This window comes from Ochotona curzoniae, unplaced genomic scaffold (genome assembly GCF_017591425.1).
Source record: "Ochotona curzoniae isolate NIBS_2020 unplaced genomic scaffold, NIBS_Ocur_1.0 scaffold_1037, whole genome shotgun sequence".
NCBI classification, from domain to species: Eukaryota; Metazoa; Chordata; class Mammalia; order Lagomorpha; family Ochotonidae; genus Ochotona; species Ochotona curzoniae.
Genome location: NW_024467083.1, coordinates 25,658,320 through 25,685,048, shown reverse-complemented (window position 1 = coordinate 25,685,048; position 26,729 = coordinate 25,658,320). Strand labels below are relative to the sequence as shown.

The 26,729-nt window shown below is 38.8% G+C and overlaps 1 protein-coding gene across 1 annotated transcript in view; it reads left to right on the top strand.

The window, feature by feature from the left end:
* Positions 1-5,967: 5,967 nt before the first annotated feature.
* The window catches only part of SPAG17 (sperm associated antigen 17), a 198,100-nt gene continuing 177,338 nt past the window's right edge, over positions 5,968-26,729 (top strand). The window contains exon 1 of the mRNA XM_040998349.1: positions 5,968-6,054. Within this exon, the coding sequence (XP_040854283.1) occupies positions 5,968-6,054 (87 nt within the window). The remainder of the gene's footprint in view (positions 6,055-26,729) is intronic.

The following is a 26,729-nucleotide window of genomic DNA, read 5'->3' as shown; positions in this document are numbered from 1 at the left end:
TGCACTACACGCTACCCAAAGCTGCCAGTAAACATTCACTCCTTAAGGGAGCTGCTTCCTAGATGAAGGTACGCCCCTGAACACTGCAGCTTAAGTCATGTAGATGTCCAGAAGCATCATCAATATTGATTATTGCTGAAGGAGATACTTGGACACACAATAAAACAATCACCTGGCACAAAAAATAACAGACTATTCAATGCATGTGTTGGGGCACTTTGCCAGCACAAAGTCTTTTATTACAGAAGTAATTCCATTAAATTTATACATGCAACTACATAGATAACATGGAGCATGAGGAAGCATGGTAAAATAATACTTGCAAAGGAACATAATTAGCACTGTAACAACAGACACAAAGGAAAAGGAAATGAAAGAATTGCTGACAAGAATGATTTTAAGGAAATAGTCAATCAGAAATCTTGGAGACAAAGAATATAACAGATGAAATTAAAAATACAGTTGAGAAATAGTAAAAGAATTGAGGAGGTAGAAGAAAACCTCTGAGTTTAAATGTAGGGTTCTTTGAAATAACCCCATCAAACATAAAGAAGAAAAACAAATAATTCCAAAGAATTGAAGAAAGCCTTTGAGATTTATGGGACAACATTAAGTAAGTAAACATTCACATTATGAGTACTCCAGAGAAAAAGTAAAGGGAAATACCAAATAAAAAATTATTCAATGAAGTAACTGTTGCTAACTTTCCAAGTCTAAGACCAGGAAGGTCAAATAAAAAACCAGAAAAGATCTCCAAAGTGTATAATAGCCAAACATCAAAATACAGGACAAGTGAAGGGTCTTCAAAATAGCAACAAAAATACCAGCACTGTGAAGCAATCGTGAAGTCAAAACTTGTGATGTTAGTATCCCAGTTTGTTTGCCAGCTACCCAAATTCCAATCCAGCTTGTTGTATCTGGGAAACCAACAGCCTGGTCCCCTGCCACTCGCCTGGGAGATGTCTTTGGAGTTCCTGGCTGAGGTCTGATCCATTGCCTGACCATTGCAATCATTTGAAGTGTAAACCAGTGAATGGAATATTTCTCTTTCCATCTCTCACTCTATAACTCTGCCTCTCAAAGAGATAATTTTTTCTAAAGTGGCCTGAAAAAAAGCATCAGGTCATTTGTAAGGCAGTCCCTACCAGACTAAGGATAGACTTCTCAGCAGAAACCTCACAGGGCAAAAGATAATAACATAAAATATTTTATATCCTGAGAGAAAATTATTATCAACCAAGAATTAGCAAAACTATCATTCAAGAATGAGGGTAAAATAAAGGCTTTCCATGAATGCAAAAACTAAGACAAATCATCACAACCAGATCAGTACTACAAGAACCGATTTAAGAGAGTCTACATTAGAAGTGAATGAATATTACCCACCATGAAAACACAAATTCCTAAATACAACAGAAAAGATAAATAAAAAAGAATAGAAAACCACCGAATTACAAAGGCAAACAAAATAGAAAAAAAAAGGAACAATTACTATAAACCAGAAAAGTTACAGAGTAACAGGAAAATGTATCATTGATGATCATTTTGCATTCAGAAGTACTAAGTTGCATTTATAAGACAACTGAGGGTCTGGGTTCTGACATGGCAGTTTGAGACACCTGCTGCAATGCTGGCATCCCATGTTAGACTGTCAGTGTGACTCTCAGCTAGTCCACTTCCAATCCAGCTCCCTGATAATGCTACCTGAGAAGGCAGCATCCATGATGTAAGTACTTGGGCCCTAGCCACCTCTGTGGAAGACCCTGATGAAGTTCCGGGATCTTGGTTGTTGTGGAATTTGGGGAAGTGATAAACACAAGAAAGATTTTCTCTCTCTCTCTCTCTCTCCTCCCCCTACTCCATGTGTGTGCAAGGGTGCCCACTGTGTATGTATATACCCCTTTATCATTTGTTCTTTCAAATAAAATAAAATAAATCTAAAGCAAATCTTTCAGAAGATATGACTAACTGAATGGATTTTTAAAAACCAAAAAATCCATTACCCAATAATATGATGCCTACAAACAACTTGCTTCACCAGTAAAAACACACATAGACTGAAAATGATGGGATGGAGAAAGAAAATATACAAATAGAACCCAAAAACAATTATGGGTACCTATCTTTAGATAAAACAGATTTTTAAAAAATATAAAAGCCTGGAAAAACCACTATGCAATGAAATCTGTAAAACACTGATGAAAAATCATAGAGAACACACAAAATGGAAAGATAAACCAGGTGTATATATTTGAAGAGTGAACAGTAACTATATAAAAATGTGTGGGGATTTCTCAAAAAAAGAATATTTGTAGAATATTTGTAGTATGATGCAACACTCCCACTATTTGGTATATATTCAATAGAATTGAAATCAGTTTGTAGAAGAGAGATCTGTACTCACGTATCCATTACACGACAATCAAACTAAGGAATCAATCAACCTGTCTCTTTAGGGGTTAATGGATAAAGGATATGGAATATATACATTAGAAGATACATTCTGTCAAAAAGAGAATGGCGTTCTGTCATTTGTAACATCATGGATGGAACTAGGGGACATTGTGTAAAGGGAAACATGCTCTCCATACGAAAGCCAAAAAGCTCCTCTCAAAGAAACAGATAATAGGAAAGTAACCACAGAGTCTAGGAAAGATGTTAAGAAGGAAGGAATGGAGAGAGAATAGTGACAGGGGTACAGCTGCATAGGAAGAAGAAGTTGTGATGTCCTTTTACATAGGACAATTATGGTTGACAATAAGTGATGGAATATTTTAAAATAACTAGTAGAATTTTTGAATATTTCTATCATAAATAAGTGATATATAGCTTAAGTGATAAAAACTCAGTTATCCTGACCTGATCATTGTGCATCATATACACATATTAAGCTGTCTGTCACACTGAACATCATTAATGTATACAATTACCACGTGTCAATTACAATAATTAATTTTCTAAAAATGGTTAACTTCACACCTATGAGTTAACAAAACACTGTAAAATCAAAGTCTAAAACTCGAAGAAATAATTTACTCAATAATCTCAGTGCCGTAAGAGAAAAAGAAACAACTACGTATCCCTGAAAATAGACAGCCTTCGTAGCAAATCAAACATATGAAATGCAAAGTCTTACTGGAAATACTAAATCACACAAACCAGGAGTGGCCCTGCCAATTTGGAAGAAAATTCTCCAAATAATGTAGTTTTGTTTTAGTCACTGACATATGGGAAAATTTATGTAGTAAAGTATATACTTATAAAGTTTCAACTTATGTTTAGTGAAGGGAAACAATTTATTATACCCCCCAAAAAAGCAAAAATGTATGACAGATGGTAATGCTTTTTCTTCTACTCTTGGCAGAGTCTTTTTTGGCTCAATGGCCTTCACTTCTTAAAGCTTTGAACATTGTCATTCACACCTATTTTTTGAAATTAAACAGACCAATTCTATGATGAAACCTCCTACAAATTTGGTTACTGTATAATGTCTTCCCATTTAGCATTATAAATTATCTAGAGTACCACTTTCCTTAAAATAATTAAAAATGACAAACCTGGGCAAAATGAATTACATAATGTAATGTTTATTTTAAATTCTTTAAATCAATTTGGAAAACCTTCTACAGTTAAATTTATTATATGAAAACTTTACAAAGAACATTATGAAAGATTACAGAAGAAGGGCATTCTCCCACCTTGATATCTTTCCTTTTGGCATTTAAAATGTTCAATTCTTTTCAATTCTTTGCAAAAACATGATTTAGGTATACAGTTAGTGAGGTCAAGGATCTTGATTGATTTGTCTTCTGAAAAATAAGTGAAAATGTTCATAGGTTTATATGGCATAAACTGGTTTGGTTTGTTGTATTACTTCAATAGGAAAGCCACTCTCAAAATTAAAAAAAAAAAAACACATTTGTTGAATGAAGAATGGAAAAATGCAATGTATAGGCAGGTGGAGAGCAAGGTAAATGATGAGATCAGACTCAGATGGTTAATACTGTATGTCATCCCCCAGATGCAGGAATTAGAGCTTTGTTCCTCTCAAAGCAGCCAGTATTATGCCCTGTCTGTTTGTGACAGCATTTATTTTATTGTTTTGTTTTGTTTATTCACATTGTTTCCCAAAGGCTAAATATCATCAGAATTATGGAAAACTGATTCTCACATAAAAATTTAAAAAGTGCTAGGGTAGTTTGGGTAAAAATAAATAAATAAAAGTTTATTTCTCCCAGCTTAATAGTGCCAAGCAAATGCCTTTTGGGTGAGAAGCTGGTTGTTGCTCAGGCGAAGGAGAGATCTCCAAGCCACAGCAATCAACAGTGAATCAAGACTTCCAAAGTTATCCAAGTATCCAGGCAGGAACAAGTTCATGGAAAAATTCCTGGGAGACATTTGAAGGGCCAGACTTACCAGATACGTAATTCCACTCATAACTCATTAACTAGACCTGTTATAAGTTCACATCTAAGAAAAAGAATGCCTGGAAAACATCTGATACTCCTAGGAGAAAAGAAAAGGAAAGGTTTAATGAAAAGCTAGACAGGCTGGGCCACAACACACAGCACGAGCATTTTCTTGCTACCAAAATTGGAACTGGCACCTGTTACTAGTGATAGCTCATGACATGTTCTCTGTGATTTAAAGGGTAAGATTTAACTTTGTTCTTGTTCAATTTTTGTTTCTTTTTCTTATCTGTAACCTACATTTTTAGTCATGTACTAGAGATTTGACATAACTCCTCACACATCTTTTATTTTTGAAGAGTTCATTCACGAAAGAAAAATTGTAACAGCATGATCTTTCCAGTTAAACTGCTAATTTTTAGAATTCTTTTTTTTTTTTGAGAGGAGATGCTAATTTACTTTCTCGATACAATGAGTAGGGCAACTGTGGGGGCTAGAGATAGGAGTAGGGAACAAAATCCAGTTCCTCTAAAAAGAACGCAGGAACCCCCAAATTGAGCCGTAACTATGGCCTTGCACGGCCGACATGAAAGCTGGAGCTGGAACTTGAACAACTCAGTAGGGCACAAGAGCTTCTGCTCTACTAGGCTAGTACCTGCTTCCTTGTTAACACTGGCAACGAAACCCACACAGCTGAAATACCAGAAGGCTGTTCTACCATATTTGCTAAAAAAAAAAAAAAAAAAGAAAAGAAAGAAAGAAAAAAGAGAGAGAGACTTCCCCCACACAGCTTCCTCCCTCCTAATTTGAAATATGGGAGGAAATCAAATCTGGCCAGAAATTCAGAATGTCATCAATGGTTGTTTTTGGCTTTGTTGAAGATGTAAAAAGACTCATCCTTATTTCCAAGCCATTCTACAATGACACTTGCCCTTATTTAGCACGGCCCAGGAGGCAGGACTAGGGCCAAAGTGGAAGTTAAGGTCAAGTTCAGCTTCACCTAAGGAAGTGGATTATCATGAGTGACAAAACAGCATAGGGGTAGTGGTGGTGGTGGTGGTGTGTGTAGTGGTGGTCTGTGTTCCATTCCACATTACTGCAGTCCAAAAGAAGACATAGCAGGGTGTCTGGAGGATTCCAGATACCCTCAACTACTGCACAGCCTTTTCAACAGAGTGGATCCCCTGAAAACCAAGTGAGGTTGTCTGCTGAGCCCAAGAGCAGCCTCAGCCTGACCCCTCCATGCGCACAGGGTCACTGTGCTCCTCACGGAAAACCCTGCAACTTAACTGGGCTTTGGGGTCAGAGCCCGGGAGCCCTGACCCCACTGACCCCACTGACCCCACTGACCCCACTGACCCCACAGGCTGCCCCGCTAGACTGTTTGGTTGCCGTGGCGACCAGAGCGGTCGCTCCCAGGAGGCCTGTGGCTGGGGGGGGGGGGGCGCCGACGGAGGTTCGGGAAAGCAGGCGTGGCCTTTGCTGTTACTATGGCAACGAGGACGCTTGGGCCGGGAGGGAGCCCGGTTTCGAAGCCAATGCTCCTCCCGTCCTTTGAATGGCACCCAAGAAAGAGAAAGGCGGGACAGTGAGCACCGGCTCTAAGATATGGGAACCGTCGCTAATAGCTGCGCACTTCAATCAGGTGAGGCCGGAGACCAGGAAGCGCTCGCGTCCCGCGACTCTGAGGAAGCCCCAGGCCAGGCCCTGCGCCAGACCGCTTTGCTTCCCCTTCCCAACGCCGCGTTACCCTCAGTCCTCAAACTCTAGCCCACTAGGTGAGCCCCTTCTCCCAGATGAAGGGCCCCGTTCACCAAAGCCGGGGTCCTTTGCTCATGCAGTGCGTGGTCAGGGAGTGACCGTTACTGGCAGGGGGAGGGAACGGCCCCTGTGTGAGGGCGACTTGGAGGGTGTTGAGCTGTGGTGGCGCAGGGAGGAGGCGTCATCCTGACACCGCCAAACCTGACTCCGAAGTTGTCAGGCAGGCACTCCAACACTGTGCTGGCGTCCTCTATGTGAACTGTCCCCTTTCTCTTACCAACGCAAGGGCAAGGCCCCTGTCCCATCCTCTGTGACCTGGCTTGGCTAGAGGCTGAGAGAAAAGAGCCACACAGCGCCTAGGAGAACATCGTGTGTGTACTGGTCATTAATACAAGTGAAAGGAGGAACAGATTATGAACGCCTTGGTACCACTTCATGTACTTCTGATGTATTTGGAAGGGAGAGCAGAGGAGGTAGTGTCTTGTCCACAGGATGTCAGAGGCTTTGAGCTGTCTGCAGCCAACCGGCCTCCTGTGACTTCAGATTGCAGGTGATCCCAGAGTTGACTCATTCCTGCAGGCAGAAATCCACTTCTCCACTAGGGTATTCTTAGTCGAGCTTAACATCTAGAAAGACAAAAAAAAAAAAAGGTTGTTGTTTCTTCCACGGTGAACTTTCGTAAAAATTGTAGAAAAAAAAAATTTGAATGTCATATGTGTATTTGGTGCACTAGGAATTTTCTGCTGAAAGAAAAACGGGTTTAATTTGGTGTCATCCTCGTGAGAAATTTTTACTTATTTGTCCTTATTGTACACTCTGATTTTTTTTTTCTCTATCTGATATGGAACTCTGCCCGATATGGGAAATCAGCCCTGATGGAAAATGTCCTGCAAGCCATTATGATACTCCTGACACGTGATGTCATGGGATTGAGGTCATTTTTGTAACTTCGGGAATGAAAGATGTCAATTGGGCAATCCCTAGTTAGGTTCTCAAGTTCTCGGTGCTGTTTTTCAAAGCACTTTGTAAAAGCACCCTCTCTTTTGCTTTTGTACGTCAGCTCTAGCCAAAATATTTTTTTCTCCATTTTCTTAGAGATGGCATAGGCCAAGTTTGGGCCTGGAGTGAACATTTCTGCTTGAATTATAAACTGCTGAACGGCAGGATTTGATGGAGGTGCTGACACTGCATTAGCTTTAGTGTTGCGAATGTGAAGCTATAATTTTCCTAGTTGAATGGAAAACCTAAAGGCACTATTATCCTTATGGCTTGAAAGCCTGAAATAATATTCAGCTTTTTTTTAAAATCCCATTCAAACAATATCATTTTAACAAATATTAGGAGTTAATAGCAAGGATTTGAATGCAAAATGAATGGTGTGTAGCTTCACTGAAAAAGGTGAGCTCTGTTTTGTTAGATTTGTTGAAGTGGATGTTTCGTAAGAGGAAACATAACTGCCCTGCGCCATGTCCTGTATTTTTTTCCCTTGGCTTAGCTTTATCTCTAATCCAAACATAAAATTCCAAATTAACCCAGCAGTTCAATCTAGTGCCCAAATGCATGACCTAGAGCACCAGCGCAATGAACTCTGAAGTTAGCTTAAAGACAATTAATTGTAGGTGTGTGAATTTGTTATTCACCTGCCTTAGTAGAATTTTTGAGTGTAGCAATTTGACCAATATTGTTTTAGTTTCCTATTTGCTGAAAACAAATGTTATTTTACTTCCCAGAATTTCTTTCCATACAGTTATTACTCAGGTGTGTGTGGTAGATTTTGTATGCGCCCATGCACATACTCAGGTGGTGTGTGTGTGCGTGGAAGTTGGCATAAGAGCAAGTGATTCTCTGGCGTTTTGTAAGCCAATTTTTAAAACTAACTCATTGAAAAACCCAGATCAATAGTGATTTTGATCTCATGTTCATATTAGGCTTCACTCGGCTTTAGCGTGAATAAACACGTTTACTCTTTGGTTTTTAGTTATTTGGGGTTATGCTTTCACGCAAGAATAATTGTCCATTTTTCAATTAATTGTGAAACAAAATGATGGCAAATAATACCAGACAGTTTATTTCTAAACGCTAGATAATTTGGTAGAGACCAGAAGCTGGTAAGTTGAATATTGGCTGGAGGTGTCAGGAAATTCTTTATAAAAGACTGTGTGTTAGCTTGGCCCTAAACAAATGGGTAGAATGTTTAAGAGCTTTGTTGCTTTACAAAAGTACACACACAGGCACACACACACGGAGACAGAGAATCTTCCATTTGCTGGTTTAATATCCCTAATGCCAGCAACAGCTGGGCCTAGACAAGATCAGAGCTGGGAGTCAGGAACTCCAGCTGAGTTTCCCACACAGATGTTAGAAATCCAAGCACTTGAGCCCTGATCTGCTGCCTCCGGTTAACAGGGAGCTGGATTGGAACTGCAGTAGCCGAGATGCGGGCCTCCCAAGCAGGGGCCTTCACCTGCCTTGCTACAGCACCAACCACGATGGGTAGAATTTAGAAAGGTAGAATGAAAAAGGACAGTCATTTTGGGTAAGAAGACCAAGAAGTACCTTAAATGAATCAGAAACATTTCAACAGCAGTGCTTCTGAGCTCTGTCAGATGATCACTTACCATCTTTTCTATCTGTATACCAGGATATTTGGCATACTAAACTATGTGAAGTACCCTGCCTCAAATCAGATTAAAAGAAAATATTCAGGTGTATTGGCAATAGTATTATAAGCATACACTTCAGTGTGGGCAAATATGTAACAGATACTTGATGATCCTAAATAGCATTATGAAGTTAAAGATGCTCTAACATCATGTGAATTAAAATCTTTCCATGCAACCATCAAAGCTTATAATGTTGTCTACAGTGAGAGGAAGATGTGTTGACCTGATTCCTCAGCTAGTGCTCATTAATCCATATTAATTTCCTCACCCCTTCTCTCCCCAGCCTCTTAGAAAATTCTCATCATTCTACTTTCTGTTAATTGACCTACTCTGGGTACTTGATAAAATAGAATCATGTATTACTGGTCTTCCAGGCCTGGCTTATTTCACTTAGCATAATGCTATAGTGTGTGCAAAAATTGCCGTGCTTTTCAAGGTTGAATGGTATTCTATTGTATGTATTTACCACATTTTTACTTAACTCATTCAGACTTTGATAAACACTTGGCTGGCTTTCACTTCTTGGCAACTGTGAATGTTGCTGTTGACCTGGGTATAGAAAACTCTTTTGAAGTCTCTGATTTGAATTTGTCTGGTTATGCATATGCACACGGAAGGGCTGGATGACATGCTGAATCCAGTTTTGTTAAAAACTGCCTTACAATCTTCCATGGCAGCTAAACAACTTTATCTTACTACTAACAATACACACAGTTTATCGTTTCTTTACATCTCACCAACATAGTTCATTTTCTAATTTTGCTTTACTTTACTTGTATGTTTTTAATAACCATACTAGCAAATGTAGGGTAATATCTTTGGGGTTTTAGCTTTCTCTAGAGATTACTGATGCTGGATATCTTTTAAAATTATTTCTTGGCAATTATAAATATTATTTTTATCAGTTTTTAAGCTGTGATAGGTTTATTTGTTCTTGAACCTTAGTAGTCTTTGTTAATCCCTTATTAGGGATATAACTTTCAAATATTTTCTCCTATCCGACGGGTTGCTTTCCCAATTGGGACTTTGTACATGATTACTTTCATGTACAAAGCTTTTAATTTTTGTGAAGTTAAATTCACCTATTTTTTTGTCTTTTGCTACGTATACATTAGGTATCAATGTAAGAAATATTTCCAAATTCGATGTCATAAGAATTTTCTCCGGCATTTTCTTTGAAGAGTGCAGTACTTTTATCTCTTAGAGTTAGGACTATGATCCACTTTGAGTTAACTGTTGAATCTGGTGAGAAGTAACAGTCCAACATCACTATTTTGCATATGGATATCCAGATTTCCCAGCACCAATTATGTATACTACCATTTCTCCATTGAATTATCTTTATACCCTGGTCAAAAAGACAAAACAAAATAAACAATCGAACAAAAAGACCATGTTTACAAAGATTTCTTTCTTAAATTTCTAGATTATTCATTAAAGTTAGTTATCTTCCTTCATGCTGGTAGTTCACTGTTCTGATTACTGTAACTGGTAAGTTTTGAAATTAGGATGTGTGAGACCTTTAGACCATGTGGACCTCTTATTAGGGTGCGAAGGGAAAGGTATGGAGGAAGATGGGTAGAACAAATATTTCAGGTTTTTTTGTTTTGTTTTGTTTGTTTGTTTGTCCTGTGTCAGAGGAGGAGGAGAGGGAAAGGACTATTCCTTGTTGTCAATCTACATCAGCATCTGGGGTTGGGGCAGGCTCGTTTGATGATGCCCTATAGACCCTAATGTGCGGAAGAGTTTTCATAGGATGTTACCTGTGTGGTTTTGATGGTTCTGAGAAGTTGCTCGTTTTACTGCTCCAGGATTGAGAGAATTTTTCCAAGGTTGGTTAGTTGACAAAGTGCATCTTGAACTGTCAACATGTTGCAAGCTCAGCCAGGAGAATTTTCCAGCCTGTTCTTTGCATTCTCTGAAGGGGCAGTTAACTTCCCCTGCTGAGATGAGCTTCCCCTTCCAGATGAGCTGGCTGTCATAACCCCTGTGTGCTGCATTTAGGCATGCTGTCCACTGCAAAGGTATCCGCACCTGAGAAAGCTCAGTCCTGACACATGCACTGCAAGGTCACACCACATAATTTGTAATTTTTTTTTTCCTGCGGCCAAGGTCTGATTCCAGCAGTCAAGTAACCTTGTCTGGGGTGACCTCAGCCTTGATTCTTCTGTGCACCAGCCAGTGCAGGGTCAGGTTCGTTGTGTCACCTCCACCAGCCAAAGCACATACCAGTGGATGGAATTAGCTGACCAGCTCCACTCCAGTCCCTTACCTCATGCAAAGCAATGGGTGCTGCAGTCTAGTCCAGCCAGCCTGCCATAGACCTGGTCCTCATGCATACTGGTGGGTCCCACAGTCTAATCAGGGTGACCCCAAATAACCTCCTCCAGGCCTGCCTCCAGCCCCTAACCGAACGAGGCATTGCTCCTAGCCCCAGCTTTTGCATGTGCCAATGAACCATGGATAATGCTATTTAGCCCAGCCCAACTCTCCCACACGGGCCAGTGCCTTTGAGCTGACCCAGACATACATTTGAGTTTCCCACCTGTAAACCACTACATCTCCGCTCCCTCACCTACTGGAAAAATCAGTTGCCCAGTCTGTGGAATACCCCAGAAGTCCTTCCTCCCCTGTCAAACATGCCCTCAGCAGTTCCCCCACCCTCCTGTACTCTTAATGTCTTCTCTCTCATCCTGGGCATTATAAAGGTATAAGAAATAAAATTGTGTACACATTGGTTTCACATGACTAAATATCCCAGGAATGATTGTCATTTCCTTGTGATATAGAATTCTTTCTGTATGTTATTTCCATATTGCTTCTATTTTGTTGAAAATCTCACATCAGTATTGGTAAAGAATTTGATCTGTAGGTATTTGGTAGTGTCTTTGTCTGACTTTAGCATCAGGGTAAGGCTGACCTCATAGAATCACTTAGGAAGTATTCCTTCCTCTTTAGGAGTGTTTAAGAAGTAATCATGCTAAGTTTACCCTAAATGTTTCATACAACTACCAGTGTGGACTCCACTCTGTGGTATATTGTTTATTGCAAGAGTTATAATTAATGTTTTATGTTTCTTACTAGTTATGGATTCTTAGTTGGTAGGTCACTTTCACCAAGTTGGCAGGCGATTGCTTGTAGCTTTCTTCTAGTCTGGTTTATCTCTGTAAATTAGAAGCAGTGTCCCTTCTTCTAAGTTATTTTTTAAATTTCAGTTTCTTCTTTTTTTTTTCTTATCAACCTATCTAAGCATTTGTAATTTTTTTTCGTTTTAAAAGAATTGCTTAATCTTTCTTTTAGATTTTCAATTTTTATATGAAAGGGTGATTTACATGGAGAAGGAAATAAAGAAATGGATCTTCCATCCACTGATTAACTCCCCAAATGGCCATAACAGCCAGAGCTGAACTGATCAGAAGCCAGAAGCCAGGAGCTTCTTTTAGGTGTCCCACACAAGTACAGGATCAAAGACTTTGGGCCATCCTCCACTGCTTTCCCAGGCCATAAACAGGGAGCTGAATGTGAAGTGGAGTAAACAAGAGAGGAACCAGCACCAAGCAAAATGCCAGCATTTGCAGGTGGAGGATTAGCCCGTTGAGTCACTGCACTGGCCCCTATTTATTTGTTTGAAAGTCAGAGGGAGGAGGGAGAAGGAATGGGCCCCTATAAATTTTCTTAATGTTTTAAAAGAACTAATACAGTCTCATTGATTGCCTCTATTTCGTCTTTGTTCTCTGTTTTGCCTAACTGAAATCCCAATTTTTCCCCCTTTTCTACTACCTTTGAGTATAGTTGACTTTTCTAGTTCTTTATAGTGAAAAATTAAGTCAGTGAAATTACTTGGGACTTTAAAAATATATATTTATTTTTTTTTGATTGGCGGAAACCTGGAGTTAAGAATGGAGAGACAGGTTGAGATTTATCCACTGATTAGCTCACCAAATGACTACAGCAGCTGGGACTGGATCACGCTGAAACCAAGATCCAGAAACTCCATGAGGGTCTCTCACATGGGTGGGAGGGACCCAAGTTGCTGAGTCATCAACTACCACCTGCCAGGTGCATTAGCAGGAAACTAGATCAAAAGACAGAGGTATGACTGGACCCCAGGGACTTCACTTTGAGTTCAGGGACTCCATGCATCAGCTTAATGTTCTATGGCATAATGCTTGCTCCACTTTCTTCCTTGTGAGGTCTACATGTACCTGTATATATTTCCCCCCTAAGATGTGCTTTCTAGTATTTCCTCCTTTCTGTATTTTTCCATGTTATAACTATATTTTCACTAGTTTCAATATATCTACCAACATATAGTATCATTTTTTTCTTCAATGTCAGATGTTTAAGAATGTGTTGTGTTGGAGCAGGTTTTGGCATAGTAGAGATACCACACCCCCCTCTGTTTGAGTGCCTGGATTCATCCTGGAGCTCTGATTCCACTTCTATCTTCTTACTAATGCATACCCTGGGGGTCAGTACATGATGGCTCAAGTAACTGAGTTCCTGCCATCTATACAAGCTCTTGGCTTTGACATGATCCATCCCTTTCTGTTGGAGAAATTTGGGGCATGGACCAGCATGTGTAAGAGTTCTTTCATCTCTCTTGCTTTCAAATAAGTGAGAACATCAAAAAAAGAATTTGTTGTTTAATTTCCACCTACTTGTTGATCTCTCAATTTCTGCTGTTGCTTTCTGATTTTATTTTGTTATTACCAAGAAAGATATCTTATATGATTTAATCCTTGAAAAATTCTTAACCTTTATTTTACAGCCTAAAATATAGTCTGTCCTGGAGAGTTTTCCATGTGTACTTGACCAAAAAAAATGTGCATTATTCTTTATTGAGTGAACTGTTCTCTGTGTTCTTGTACATTCAGTGGATCTGCAGTGTTGTTTGCACTTTTATTTCCTTATTGATCTTCGGTCCACTTACAGTAGCTGTGATTTAAAGTGAGGTGTCATATATCCTGCGTTGCCATGGAACTATTTCTCCTTCTAACAATGTTTCTTTAGAATAGGTAGCAGCTCTAATGCTTGATGCACGCAGATTCATAAGAACTGTCTCTTGGTAAACAGGGCTCTCCATGACCATTATTTTTCACTCACTGTGAATTTTTGCTTAAATTCAATTTTGTGGTATATTACTTCTGTTCTCTTTTGGTTACTGTTTGCACAACAAATATTTTTCATCATTTTAACTTTATCTTTAGAATTTTTTATTTATTTATTGTATCTGAATGATAAAGGCAGTGACAGACAGAAAAAGAGATTTCCCACCTACTGGTTCACTCCCCAAAAGCTGGCAATAGTGGGATTGGACCAGATCAAAGCCAGGAGCCAGGAATTCAATTGAGATCTCCCACTTGGAAAGCAGGGACACAAGTGTTTGAGATATCACCTGCTTCCTCTCAGGGTGCATGTTATCATGGAATTGGAATTGGGAGCTGGCCCAGCACTTGAACTTGAAAATTCCAATGTAGGATGCAGGCATGGCAAATGATGTCTTAACTAACCACATTAAATGCCTTCCTCCATATTTTCACTTTTAACCTGAGCATGTCTCATATCTAAAGTAAATCTGTGGAAGTTTGCACAGTGGCATGTCAGGCTAATCCTTAGCAGTGTTAGCATGTCATATTGGCACCAGTTCATATTCCAGCTGCTCCGCTTTCCCTTTTAAATTTTATTTATTTATTTATTAAGATTTATTTTATTTTTATTGGAAAGACGGACATACAGAGAGGAGAGACAGAGAGGAACATCTTCTGTCCGATGATTCACTCCCCAGGCGGCCGCAACGGCTGGAGCTGAGCCAATCCGAAGCCAGGAGCCTCTTCCGGGTCTCCCACGTGGGTGCAGGGTCCCAAAGCTTTGGTCTGTCCTTGACTGCTTTCCCAGGCCACAGGTAGGGATCTGGATGGGAAGCGGGGTTGCCGGGATTAGAACCGGCGCCCATATGGGATCCCGGCACATGCAAGGTGAGGATTCAGCCACAAGGCTACTGTTCCTGTTTCAATCCAGCTCCTTGTTTTGGCCTAGGAAAGCAGCAGAGGATGGCTCACATCTCTGGAATCCTGTACACACATGGGAAACTAACAGATTTCTGGCCCCTGGCTTCCAATGGGCTCAGCTCTGGCCATTTGGCCATCTGTGGTGTGGACCAGCAGATGAAAGACCTCACTCTCTCTAACTCTACATTTCAAATAAAAACAAATACATTTTTAAACAAAAAAAAAATGGGCAAGGGATAGCTGGTTTTTGTTTTATCTATATATCTGCTAACCTCTGTGTGTGTCTATGTGTGTGTTTTTCCAAGGGTGGGAGGGTTGCTGGAAAGTTTAATCCATTTACATTTAAAGTAATTACTAACAAGAAAAGCTTATTTTTTCTTTTTACTGATTTTTATATTTTCCATATGTCTTACAGACTTCTTACCCCTCATTCCTCCCATTATTGCCTATACCTAGTTGGTTTCTTATACTACATAGACAATATTAAATTCATTTATTCTAGTCTAATAATGCCTATTGTATTGTGCTTTAAAGGTGATTGACATAACAAATCAAAATTCTGTTTCAAATTTTAAAATGTCATGTTTGGTAAGCACCATTTATAGTTCTGGAAAAAAGGGATGAACTAGTGAGTAAACCTAGGATCTCATCCCTTTCTGTATGTCTTTGAGCCAGATCTTGATTCTCACATCACTCATTTTATAAAACAGGTTATCTCCGATAACCTTGGGATTTCAGTGTCTGAGTATTATAGAGGACACCACTATGACGTGTTGCAGCACTCTTCTGCTTTACAGTCTCTACAAGTCATCACTGTCCAAACACTATTGTTTGACAAGTATAAATAAAAAGGTAGAAATTGGGAACAATTTCTAGGAGTCTCACCAAGGCTTTTAGTATATTATAGTAACAGTTTCCAAATATTTAAAAATATATGGCTATTTGTATCAAAGAAGAATTAAAGGCTGGATAAATAAATAAAATTTTGACCAACATTAGGCTAATGACAAGAACAGTTTGCAGTCCTTTGAGGTGAGTACCAGGAACTTGATGTTTTTATTACAAAATGAAATCAATGGCAAGCAGGCGTTTGGCTTGGTGGATAAGGTATCTGTGCCCCACAGTGGAGTGTCCAGGTTAATTCCTGGCTCTCATTCCCGACTTCAGCTTCCTGCCAGGACAAATTCTGGAAGGCAGCAGTGATGACTTAAGTCATTGGGTTCCAGCCACTCATATGGGAGACCTGGATTGAGCTCCTGGCTCCTGGCTCTGGTCCCAATCCTGGCTGAGTCCCAGCCCTTGTGGGCTTTTGTGCAGTGAGCCAGTAAATGAGAGTTTCAATTCTCTAGCATTTCCTCCTTTACGTATATTCAACCTCTGTGGTTACTATAGGCATTACACTTAATGTCCTAAAGTTATAATAGATCTTACACTGACAACAACATAATTTCGATCACATGCAGAAATTCTACTCCTTTAGAGCTCCACTCCCGTAAGCAGTATGTTAGTTGTGTCACTAATTACATACCTGGATATTGTGTAGCCATTAATATAGACATCAATGTTTGATGCATTAATCTTTAAATCACGTAGAAAATTAAAAGTAGGCTTCATGTCTACTGAGAGTTATTTAATACTTAAACGTGAGATCAAAGTGTCATTTAAAATCAGTCAATACAAAAGGTACCCATTTCGCCTGAAACATCACTTCTGCTTTCATAAATCTTCTATGCTCTGATTTTGATGTGAGGAGACAGAAAAGCTAATTTTCTGTACTATATCTAATCTTAGGCTTCTTCCTAAACAAATAGAAACATATGAGATATATCAATCCTTGGTTGGGAGGAAGTTATTTTCTTCTCTCTAATGCATTTATGGACAAAAATGGCTTCTTTTGCTACCTGGAATATACCACATTCCCTGGTTCTGCCAGCCAAAGCTTGGGTCAGTGAAATCGCAGGCTTCCTCTGTCTTTTAGCTTTCCCATTTCTGTCCATGGCACTATATTCTTTACAGAGACCTAAGGCCATATTCAGGTTAGTTTGATGCTTCTATTGTTTATTCAAATTCAATCTGTTTCTAAGTTTTGTTGATTATTTCTTTGAAATTTTCTTACTTCCTTCTCTTCTCCCCATTCTTATGCCTTCATTTTAGCCCATGTCCACATCTGTTGGTTCCTGCATTGCCTAATCTCCACTCGCTGTGGAATTACCAGTTTCTATTTTCCAAACCACTTTATCCAAACATTACTCAAACCACTGCCAGGGACCACTATACTTACTTTCAATCAAGTCTAATCAGCCTGCTCTTCACCCTCTGGAATTCCACTCCATCTGGCCATCAAATTGATTACTACAGGCAATAGGGTGACCTCACTGTACCATGGCCACAACAAGAAGGCAATGAGCTGCTGGGACAAGCCCAGCTTGGACATAAACAGAGGTGTTGAAGCCTGAATCTTACCTGTGTCATAAACAACTTTGTTATCCTCTTAGGTCTTGTTATTTGGTCAGACAGAGATAGTAACATCCAACTGAGCTGTTTATCACAAATATTAAATGACATTGACTTCATTTCATAAATATGTCTGTAGCACATAGTATGTATGCGTTTAGTAAATGAGTTCCCTCTATGCTCTTTCCCTTGTATTAGTCTCCTTGCTTAAACTCAGTCTCTGGCTTCTCCTTGGCCTATCCATTCTCTGCATCTACCACAAAGGATGTTTTACAGTAAGCTTTCCTAATATTCCGAATCCACATTTATCCTTCCTCCCTTGGAATTTAACAGTAGTTAGTTACAGGATGCCTTTAATTTTCTCGCATAATTTCATATTTTATGAAACACACATACGTTAACTACTAAAAAGCACGTCTTAACATTCCTTACACAGTGACTACCATGATTTTAGGTATGCAGTACGCACTCAAAAAGTATGCCTGATTAGTTTATTGATTTTTTATATTCTTCATTTGATATTATTGATATTTTTATAATAGGATATTGATTCTACAACAACCAAGAAAGTTATTAAAATGAGGAGACATTTTCTAATAGGAGGAAGGGACAGAAAATAAAACATTAAAACAAGACATCACAGCTGGTAAAGAGAATGATTTTGACAGTGCCCTGAAAAAGATCTGTGCAATGATGCCATTCCAGTTTTCACAGATATTTCCTCTGCCAATCAGGAGGCAATCAAGATAAAGTTCTTTGAAACACATATTTACTTCACTATCTCTCTTCACTATCCTTCAGCCAACGAATGATACCTTTCTCTCATTGAATGTGGCTCAGTGACCATAGATGATTTGGGCACCCTTGGAAAATACTAATGGAAATTCCCAGACTTTTAAACAAAGCTCACAATTATGGTGAAGCTTTGTAATGTGGATATGGAATCATGATAGGCATTGCTGAAATCTTAATATGCCAAATCTCTTAAACAGTTGCAACAAATAGATACTAAGACAATAAGAAATTGAACCTCAGTAAGTTTGGTGTGTGTGGTGTGGAGAGGAGGGAATGTTCAGTTGAATTGCAGTGCTTGAAGTCATTATAAATGTACTTTATCGAAAAAGGAAGTCCATTTTATTGGAGAGAACCCTCAAACAGTTTTTGAGAGGCAGTGGCGGGTTTTTCAACTTTAAAAAAAAGTCTTAAACAGTAAGCTATTTCTCATGTTAATGTGTATTTAAGACTTACTGGAAATACTCATAATATGAGCTGAAGACTGATGTCTGGCAGCAGGTATATTTCTGAAGTTGGGTTGGTTTTTATTACTGTATTTTCTGAAATATGCTTTCATTGATATTTACAAAACAAATTGCCAGTTCACACAAAGGTTGTTTTAATAAAAGCCAATGTAAACAAATGAGTTGCTAGGAAGAATGTTAAGAGGGAAATGGACTTTTCATAACCTCACATTATAATTTCTCCTCTTGAACAAAAACGTATTATTTGTATGGGTTTGAAAATGAAGGGAATTAGTATGTCAAAATATCCACCTAGATGTTATATGTGATCATTTTTATTGCAAGTGAAAAATATTAAATACAAGTAAAATATAAGTTGCCAACATGAGTTTGGCAACATTGTAGGAAAATGTTAGTTAAGAAATGGCAAATGCTGACCATGTTGCAGCCAGAAGCCATAGAGATTATGGTTGGTTCCCAATTCCCACCGAATAAAAAACCCAGGCTCTCTCCCTAGATTGTACAGCACTGCCTATTCTAGCTTCTCTCTGTTCATCCATCTTTATCTCCCTCTCCTGATGTTAAATGATCTCTGGGATATTTCCCCAGTACATACGGACTGTACTCATGGAGGTTACAGCCTGAAGATTTCCCTGCTGCCATCCAACTCCTCCTTGAAATCCTTGCCTATATCTTTATAGAAACAACTCAGGTTGTACCACTGTGGCCTCCGACTTTCCCGTTATCACTAGGTCCCATCACCGAGAGCCAACTTTGTTACCTACTTTGAATTATAGTCCAACAATCTCAGCATCATCTGCTGTATTTCAGTTCTTACAGCATTGCACATTCCTGGAGGGAAAGAAGTTTAACATTTCTGAAACCTAATTTCCTGGCCCCCGCATCTAATAGTGATAAGCAATACTAATCTTCTGCAAATATCTGCTAGATTGAATTCTCTGCTAATGTGTGATTGTCTTAGTCTCCTGAACTGCTTTCTCTTTTGAGTCCCAGAATCATTTCCAACATGTTAGTCAAAATGAGTAACTCAAATTGAAGAGGATATTTAAAATTTAGTTACCGCATCTATAAAACAGAGTTGGTGGTCATGCTTTCCTTACAGGTATTGAAAACACCCTGAGAGGATTTAAAGTCATCTAACACATAAATAATCTCTCAAGTTTCACATACCCAAATCCAAACTCCAACTTATCCCATTTGTTCCTGTTCCTCAACAGGTCTTTTCCTCTCACTGAATGGCTTTCCCAGACACCCAGTTAAATATGGTCCCAAAGCTTACACTCACTATTTTCCCTCCATTTAAGCATCATCTTAATAATCAATTCTCCAACAGATCCTATTGAAACTTGTCCAGAATCTATCCTCTTGACACCACCCGCACAGCTACACCCTAACCCAAGCCACAGTCATGTCTTGCCCAAACTACAAATCAATCACAAACTTCAGCATTTTTCTTTGAAATCCTCATTCTTGCTGCTTTTAGTCTAATCTACCTTTGGCAGTCACAGTGCTTTTTCTTTTCTTTCTCTTTCTTTTTTAACAACACGTGAAGTAAAATCCAAATGTTCTTCCATGGTCTTAGAGACCTGGTCTTTGCCAACCAATCTAATTTCATCTTGTGTTTCCTGTGACTTATCCTTCCATTCATCCCACTGTACCAATATTGGGTTGACTGATTTTGTGGCCGATCCTTAAATCCATCAGAAAACACACTGTCACATCCTTCACTCCTGCTTCTGCCTTGAATGACCCTGACCCACAGAGCCACATGAGTCACTGCTGCTTTCCCTCCTGAATCACACTCAAATGTTACATTCTTCGACCACCCTGATTTGGCTCCTAACAACCTACCTGATATTAGTCTCAGCTTTGCTTCCTTCCATGTGAAGGTAAACTCCACGAGGGTAGCAATTTGTCTTGTTGAGTGATATATTACCAGTGTTGAAAACCCTTTGGCATATAGAGGGGGGCAAGTAACATTTGCCAAATGAAGTAATAGTAGAGGCTCAATAAAGAGGCTTATGTAGAAGTATAAGTATTAAAAAAAAAGAAGTATCAGTATTGCCATGCTTATGAGTGGTGTGAAAAATCAAATGAGATGCTTTAAAACACTGAGTGTATTATTAACCTTATGTAAGCATTTGTGATTATCGTGCTTGAATCATGCAAAACATTAACTGCTTCTACCAGCTTCCATCTCCTATTCTGTTCCTCTTGGCTACTACGACTATCCCCATGTAGCCATATAAGTAAAATAAGTCATTCTTGACTGCTCCCTCTTACCACACTGGTCAAAAATGTATTGCTTCCACTTGTCTCTTGCTGTTCTGTCCTTCCCAAGTCACAGTATCTATAATCATTATAGTAGTCCTCTAATATCTCGCTTTGCCTACATTCATGACAGTTGTATGTCAGTCAGCTGGTAAGTATAAAATCACCTTTAAATCTCTTACATCAAGAAAGCTTTAAACTTACAGGAGTTGTGAAGCACTACAAAAGTTGGCATATACCACATACCAAGCTTCCTCTGTTGTTAGTATCTGACATTAATATGTTTGTCACATTTCCAGACTCCAGTTTCCAGATACCCATATATTTTTTTAAATAAAACTTCCCTCTCTTTCCCTAGGACTCCATTCTAGCCTCAAGCAATCAGTATTTTGTATTCAGGCTCTTTTCCTTAAAATCCCATAAATGAGGGCCTGGCACAGTAGCCTAACTGTTAAAGTCCTCACCTTACGTGTCAGGATCCCATATGGGTGCTGGTTCCAATCCTAGCAGCCCCACTTCCCATCCAGTTCCCTGCTTGCAGCCTGGAAAGGCATTCAAGCACGGGCCAAAGCCTTGGAACCCTGCACCTATGAGGGAGACCTGGAAGATACTCCAGGTTCCTGGCTTCAGATTGGTGCAGCTCCGGAGATTGCAGCTGCTTGGGGAGTGAATCAATGGACGTAAGACCTTCTGTTTCTCCTCCTCTCTGTATATCTGTCTTTCCAACAAAAATAAAATAAGTCTTTTAGAAAAAAAATCCCATAAATAAGGTATTTGCCCTTCTGTGTTAACATAGTTCGTTTAACCTAATATCCTCCAGTTTGATCTACTTTTGGCAGATGGCAGGATTTCATTTTTATGGATGAATAGCATTTCGTGCTATATATGACATTTTCTCTAACCATTCATCTGATGATGGCCACCACTCCTTGGCTGATTCCATACCATGGCTGTTGTGAACAGAGCTGCAATAAACCTGGTGGAAAAGATATTTCTTTGACATGATTTTATGTCTTTTTGGATATGTACCCTATAGTGGAGTTGCTGGATCACATGACAATTCTATTTCTAGGTTTTTTCTTAAAAAACAAGAAATCTTCATACTGTTTTACCTAAGGAACTATACTGATTTACGTCAGCACAGCAGTGTATAAAAGTTTCCATTTCTCCCTTTCCTGCCTTGGTTACTTCCTGTCTTTTTGATATTGAGCATTCTGAGAGGGATGCGGTGATATCTAATTGTGGTTTTGACTTTCATTTCCCTGATGACTAGCGATATTGAGCATTTTTTCATGAGTTAGCCAACCCTGTGTATTTTTTGGAGAATTGTCTATTGAAGTGCTTCATCCAGTATCTAAGCGGTTTGGTTGTTTTTTCAGTGTTCAGTTTCTAGAGTTCCTGGCACATTCTGCATATTAGTCCTTTGTTGGATAAGTAACTTCCAAATGTTTTCTCCCATCCTGTTGCCTCTGTGTTCATTGCTTTGCAGGAGCTTCTAAGTTTGATATGATATCATTTGTTTAGTTCTGCTTTTTTTGCCTGTACTTTAGAATCCTTATCCAGAACTCCACTGCCTACACCAATGTCTGGAAATGCTTTCTCTGTGTTTCCCTCTAGTAATTGTATAACTAAAACTCTTACCTTTATGTCTTTGATCCGTCATCAGTTAATTTTTGTATAAGGTGAAAACAGAATATAATTTCATTCCTCTGCATATACACATCTAGTTTTAACAGCACCACTTATTGAAAAGACTATCATGTATCCAGCATGCGTGTGCATTCTTGCCATCTTTGTAGAAACAACAGCTGGTTATCTGTGGATCAACTTCTGGGCTATCTCTTGTGTTCCACTGATGTGCATGTTAGCATTTAGGACAGTGAGCTGCTGCTTTCACTGCTGTAGCTTCACAGTATGCCTCCAGCTTCATTTTTATTTATTATTGTTATTATTATTATTTTGTTTAGGTTTTCTTTTACTATTCAAGTCTTGCAGTTCAATTCGTATTTTAAGATTGCTTCCTCTGACTCTATAAAGAATGTCCCTGGTGTTGTGGACAGGGGTTGAACTAAATCTGTGGATTACTTTAAGTGGTATGATTATTCTAATGACACTAAGTCTTCCAATCCATGAACAACAAACCAAGACCTGGAGGAAATCACGTAGAGCAAGTACACAGGTTCCAGGGCTTATGTCCAGGCCTCACGAAGCCTGGAAAGCATCCTGTCTCTAGTTGCATGGTTTCTAGTGGCGATGGGGCGGCTTTGCTTGCCCCCCTATGTTGCAAGAGAGTTTAGTAACGAGTGTAGACAGCAGCTTGGAGCTGCTACTTCAAAGGCAGAGGGGGCAATTTGGATTCCTTTTGCTTGCTTGCTTGTTTTTGAAGCAGTGTTTTTCCTTGGACCACATACAGCTTTCTAGACTGGTTTGAAAAGTCAGTGATGGCAGTGGAAGTTACCTGTGACTAGTACTGCCAGTCTACAGAGAAGGTAGGGCTGCTGTGCTTTCTGCTCATCTTTTCCCAGAAAGATGGTGTCCCCCTACCCAAAGCTCCAGATGAGGGGCTGTGACAAACTTTGTTTTTCTCTGACCAAAGCGAGGCGCTTCTTCCAGAACTCTCACATGGGTAGGAGGGACTCACATACCTGGGCCATTTTGCACCAAGTTTTCCCAGTACATTAGCAGGGAGTTGGATTGGAAGTGGGGCAGTCTGGAATCTACCATCACCCATATGGGATGCTACCATTGCAGCCAGCAGTTTTACCTGATGTACCGTATTACCAGCCTCAATGGGAGACTTTTATTTACCACTTCAATATCATTTCTTATTGTGGATCTGTTTAGATTTTCTCTATCTTCTTGATTTAATCTTTTTAGGTTTAATATAATCTTTATAAGTTTATACACACACACATATGTATACCCATATATGTGCATATATATAAAGGAATGTATCCATTCCTTCAAGGTGTCCCAATTTCTTAGCATAGTTCATAGCAGCTTCTTTTTTTATTAAGATTTATTTATTTTTTATTGGAAAGACAGATACAGAGAGAAGGAGATACAGAGAGGAAGACCTTCTGTCCGCTGAATCACTCCACCAGGTGGCTGCAATGGCCGGAACTGAGCTGATCCGAACCCAAAACCAGGAGCTTTCTCCAGGTCTCACACACGGGTGCAGGGTCCCAAGGCTTTGGACCATACTCCACTGCTTTCCCAGGCCACAAGCAAGGAACTGGGTGAGAAGCAGGGCCGCCAGGACACGAACTGTTACCCATACAGGATCCTGAATGCATGCAAGGTGAGGGCTTTAGCCACTAGGCTTCTGCTCTGGGTCCTTATAGCAGCTTCTTATGATTCTTTGTATTTCTGATGTATGTGATGTTATGCCTCCTTTTTCATTTATAGTTTTCTTTATTTTAGACATTTTTCCCCTTTTCTTTTTTGTTAATCTGGCTAAAGGGTTGTCAATTTTATCTTTTCAAATCCCAGCTCTATTTTCTTGATCATCTGTATTTTTCATTTTAATTTCAAGTGAATTTATTTTTGCCTCATTTTTATTATTCCTTACTTTCTGATATTTAGGACTTGGTTTGTTCTTGTTTTTATAAGTCCTTGAGATGCACAATTATTTAGTTGAGATCTATTTTTAGTAAGTGCTCTTGTTACACATATCCCTGTTAATATTGTTTTTTCTGTATCCCATGGGTTTTAATACGTTAAATTTTTATGTTCAAATGTTTCAAGGAGACTTTTGTTATTTCCTGTTTAACTTCTTCAGTGATCCGTTGGTCATTCAGTAGCATGTGGTTTTTTTTTTTTTTCTTCATGTATTTTTAAATATTCTACTGTTTGTATTGTGGATTTCTGGTTTTATTCCTTGTCAGTCTAAGAACATATATGATATGATTTCAATATTTTTTCACTTACTGAGATTTGATTTGTGGTCTAATATATGTTCAGTCCTGGAGAATGTGGCACGTGCTAATGAGAGGAATGCATATTCTGTAGCTGTTGAGTGAAATACTCTGAATGGCTTTTACATTCCTTTAGTTAATAGTATGGTTCACTCTGATATTGCTTTTTTGATATAGATTATCTGAACATTGAATACTGTTATTTTATTGGGGTCTCTCTCGAAGTCTACCATTTGCTTTTTATATCTGAATAGTCTTGTGTTAGGTACGTAAATATTTATGAATGTTCTATCTTCTTGCTGTGTATAGATCCTTTTATTATTATACAATGTACTTTGTCTTTTTAGTTTTTCATAGTTGTTTTGACTTCCATTCACCTGGTGTATCTTTTTTTTTAGTCCTTCACTTTCAGTTGATGTGTGTCTTTACTTGTGAAGTAAGTTATCTTCTAGGCAGCATATAGTTAGGTCTTTTTGTTTTGAACAATCCAGTAAGCTTATATCTTTTTGACTATGGAATTTAATCCATTTATTCAAGGTTACTGTAGAACATAAGAACTAGCCCAGGCTGTTTTGTTGATTGGTTGGTTCCCGATTGTATCTGTTCTGTTACTGGATTTGATAGTATCACATGTTTTCATGATTTTTTTAAATTTGATTTTCCCCTTTCACCCTTCCCGTTCTCCCTGCTACCTGCTGTCTTTCCCTACGTTATTACAATAATGTAGTCCTTCAGCAACTGTCCCAAGTCCATCATTCCACTTTAGGATTTCTTGTCAAGACTGGTCTGGAGGTGAACCCTGTTTTTGTTCAGGAAATACTGTGTTTCTCCTTCACTTCTAAAGGGTATCTTCTTGGCTAAAAGATTTTTTTTTTCTTTCAAGACCTTGAGTTTATTATCCCACTCTCTTCTGGCTAGTATGGATTCTGCTGTGAAGTCTGCTGTTAACCCAATTTTCTTTTTTATACATGAGGCTTTTCTCACTTTACGTTAAAGTTTCTCTCTTTGTTCTTAACCTTGTTGTGATTTTAACCATATTACAGCTTGTGGAGTCTTTTTTGGTAGAGTCTGCTTGGAGTCTTTGGAGCTTTGTATATGTGGATATTCATATCTCCTTTAACACTTGAAAAGTTTTTAATCTCTTATTTAGTGCTGCTTTTTTCCCTCTATCTGCTTCATGGATCTGTATGATATGAATATTTGATTGCTTAATTGTGAACCATATTTTATATAAGACTTTCTCATTGTTTTCATTCCTTTTTCTATTTTTGTCTAACTTTGGACTATTATAAATATCTTCTTCTTCCAGACTTGCCCACTTTGAAAGTTAATAATACTCAGAAATCTATCACCGTGAATGATCTTTCCTGACCTTTAACTTCATATAAATGAATGAAGTAATATGTGCCTTTTGGCTTCACAGTATTTCCATAAACTTCATAAATATGGTTCCATAAACACTGTATTGTATGACATCTCTAGTATTACATTGTAGGAACATTTCATGATTAATTTATGCATTTTTCTTCTGACTAATTTTGTATCATGCACAATCTATGATATTAAATGTATTGCTATTGTAAGCTTCTTATGCTTTTTTTTTTTTAGAAGTGTGCTCCATTTCTCTTGGATATATATAGAGAGGATTAGAATTTCTGGGTGGGGCCTGGTACAATGGCTCAATATCTATTCTTCAACATCTAAGCACCAGGACCCCATATGGGTACTGGGTTGTGTCCTGGCTGCTCCATTTTCCACAAACCCCCTTGCTTATGTCCTGGAAAAAAGCAGCAAAGTATAGTCCAAAGCCTTGAGACCCTGCAGCCACATGAGAGAACTGGAAGAAGCTCTTGGCTTCAGATTGGCTCAACTCTAGGTGCTGCAACCATTTGGGAAATGCATTCCCAGATGGAAGATCTTTTGCTGTCTCTCCTCTGTGTCAATCTGCCTTTCAATAATAAGAAGTAAATGTTGAGAGAAGGAA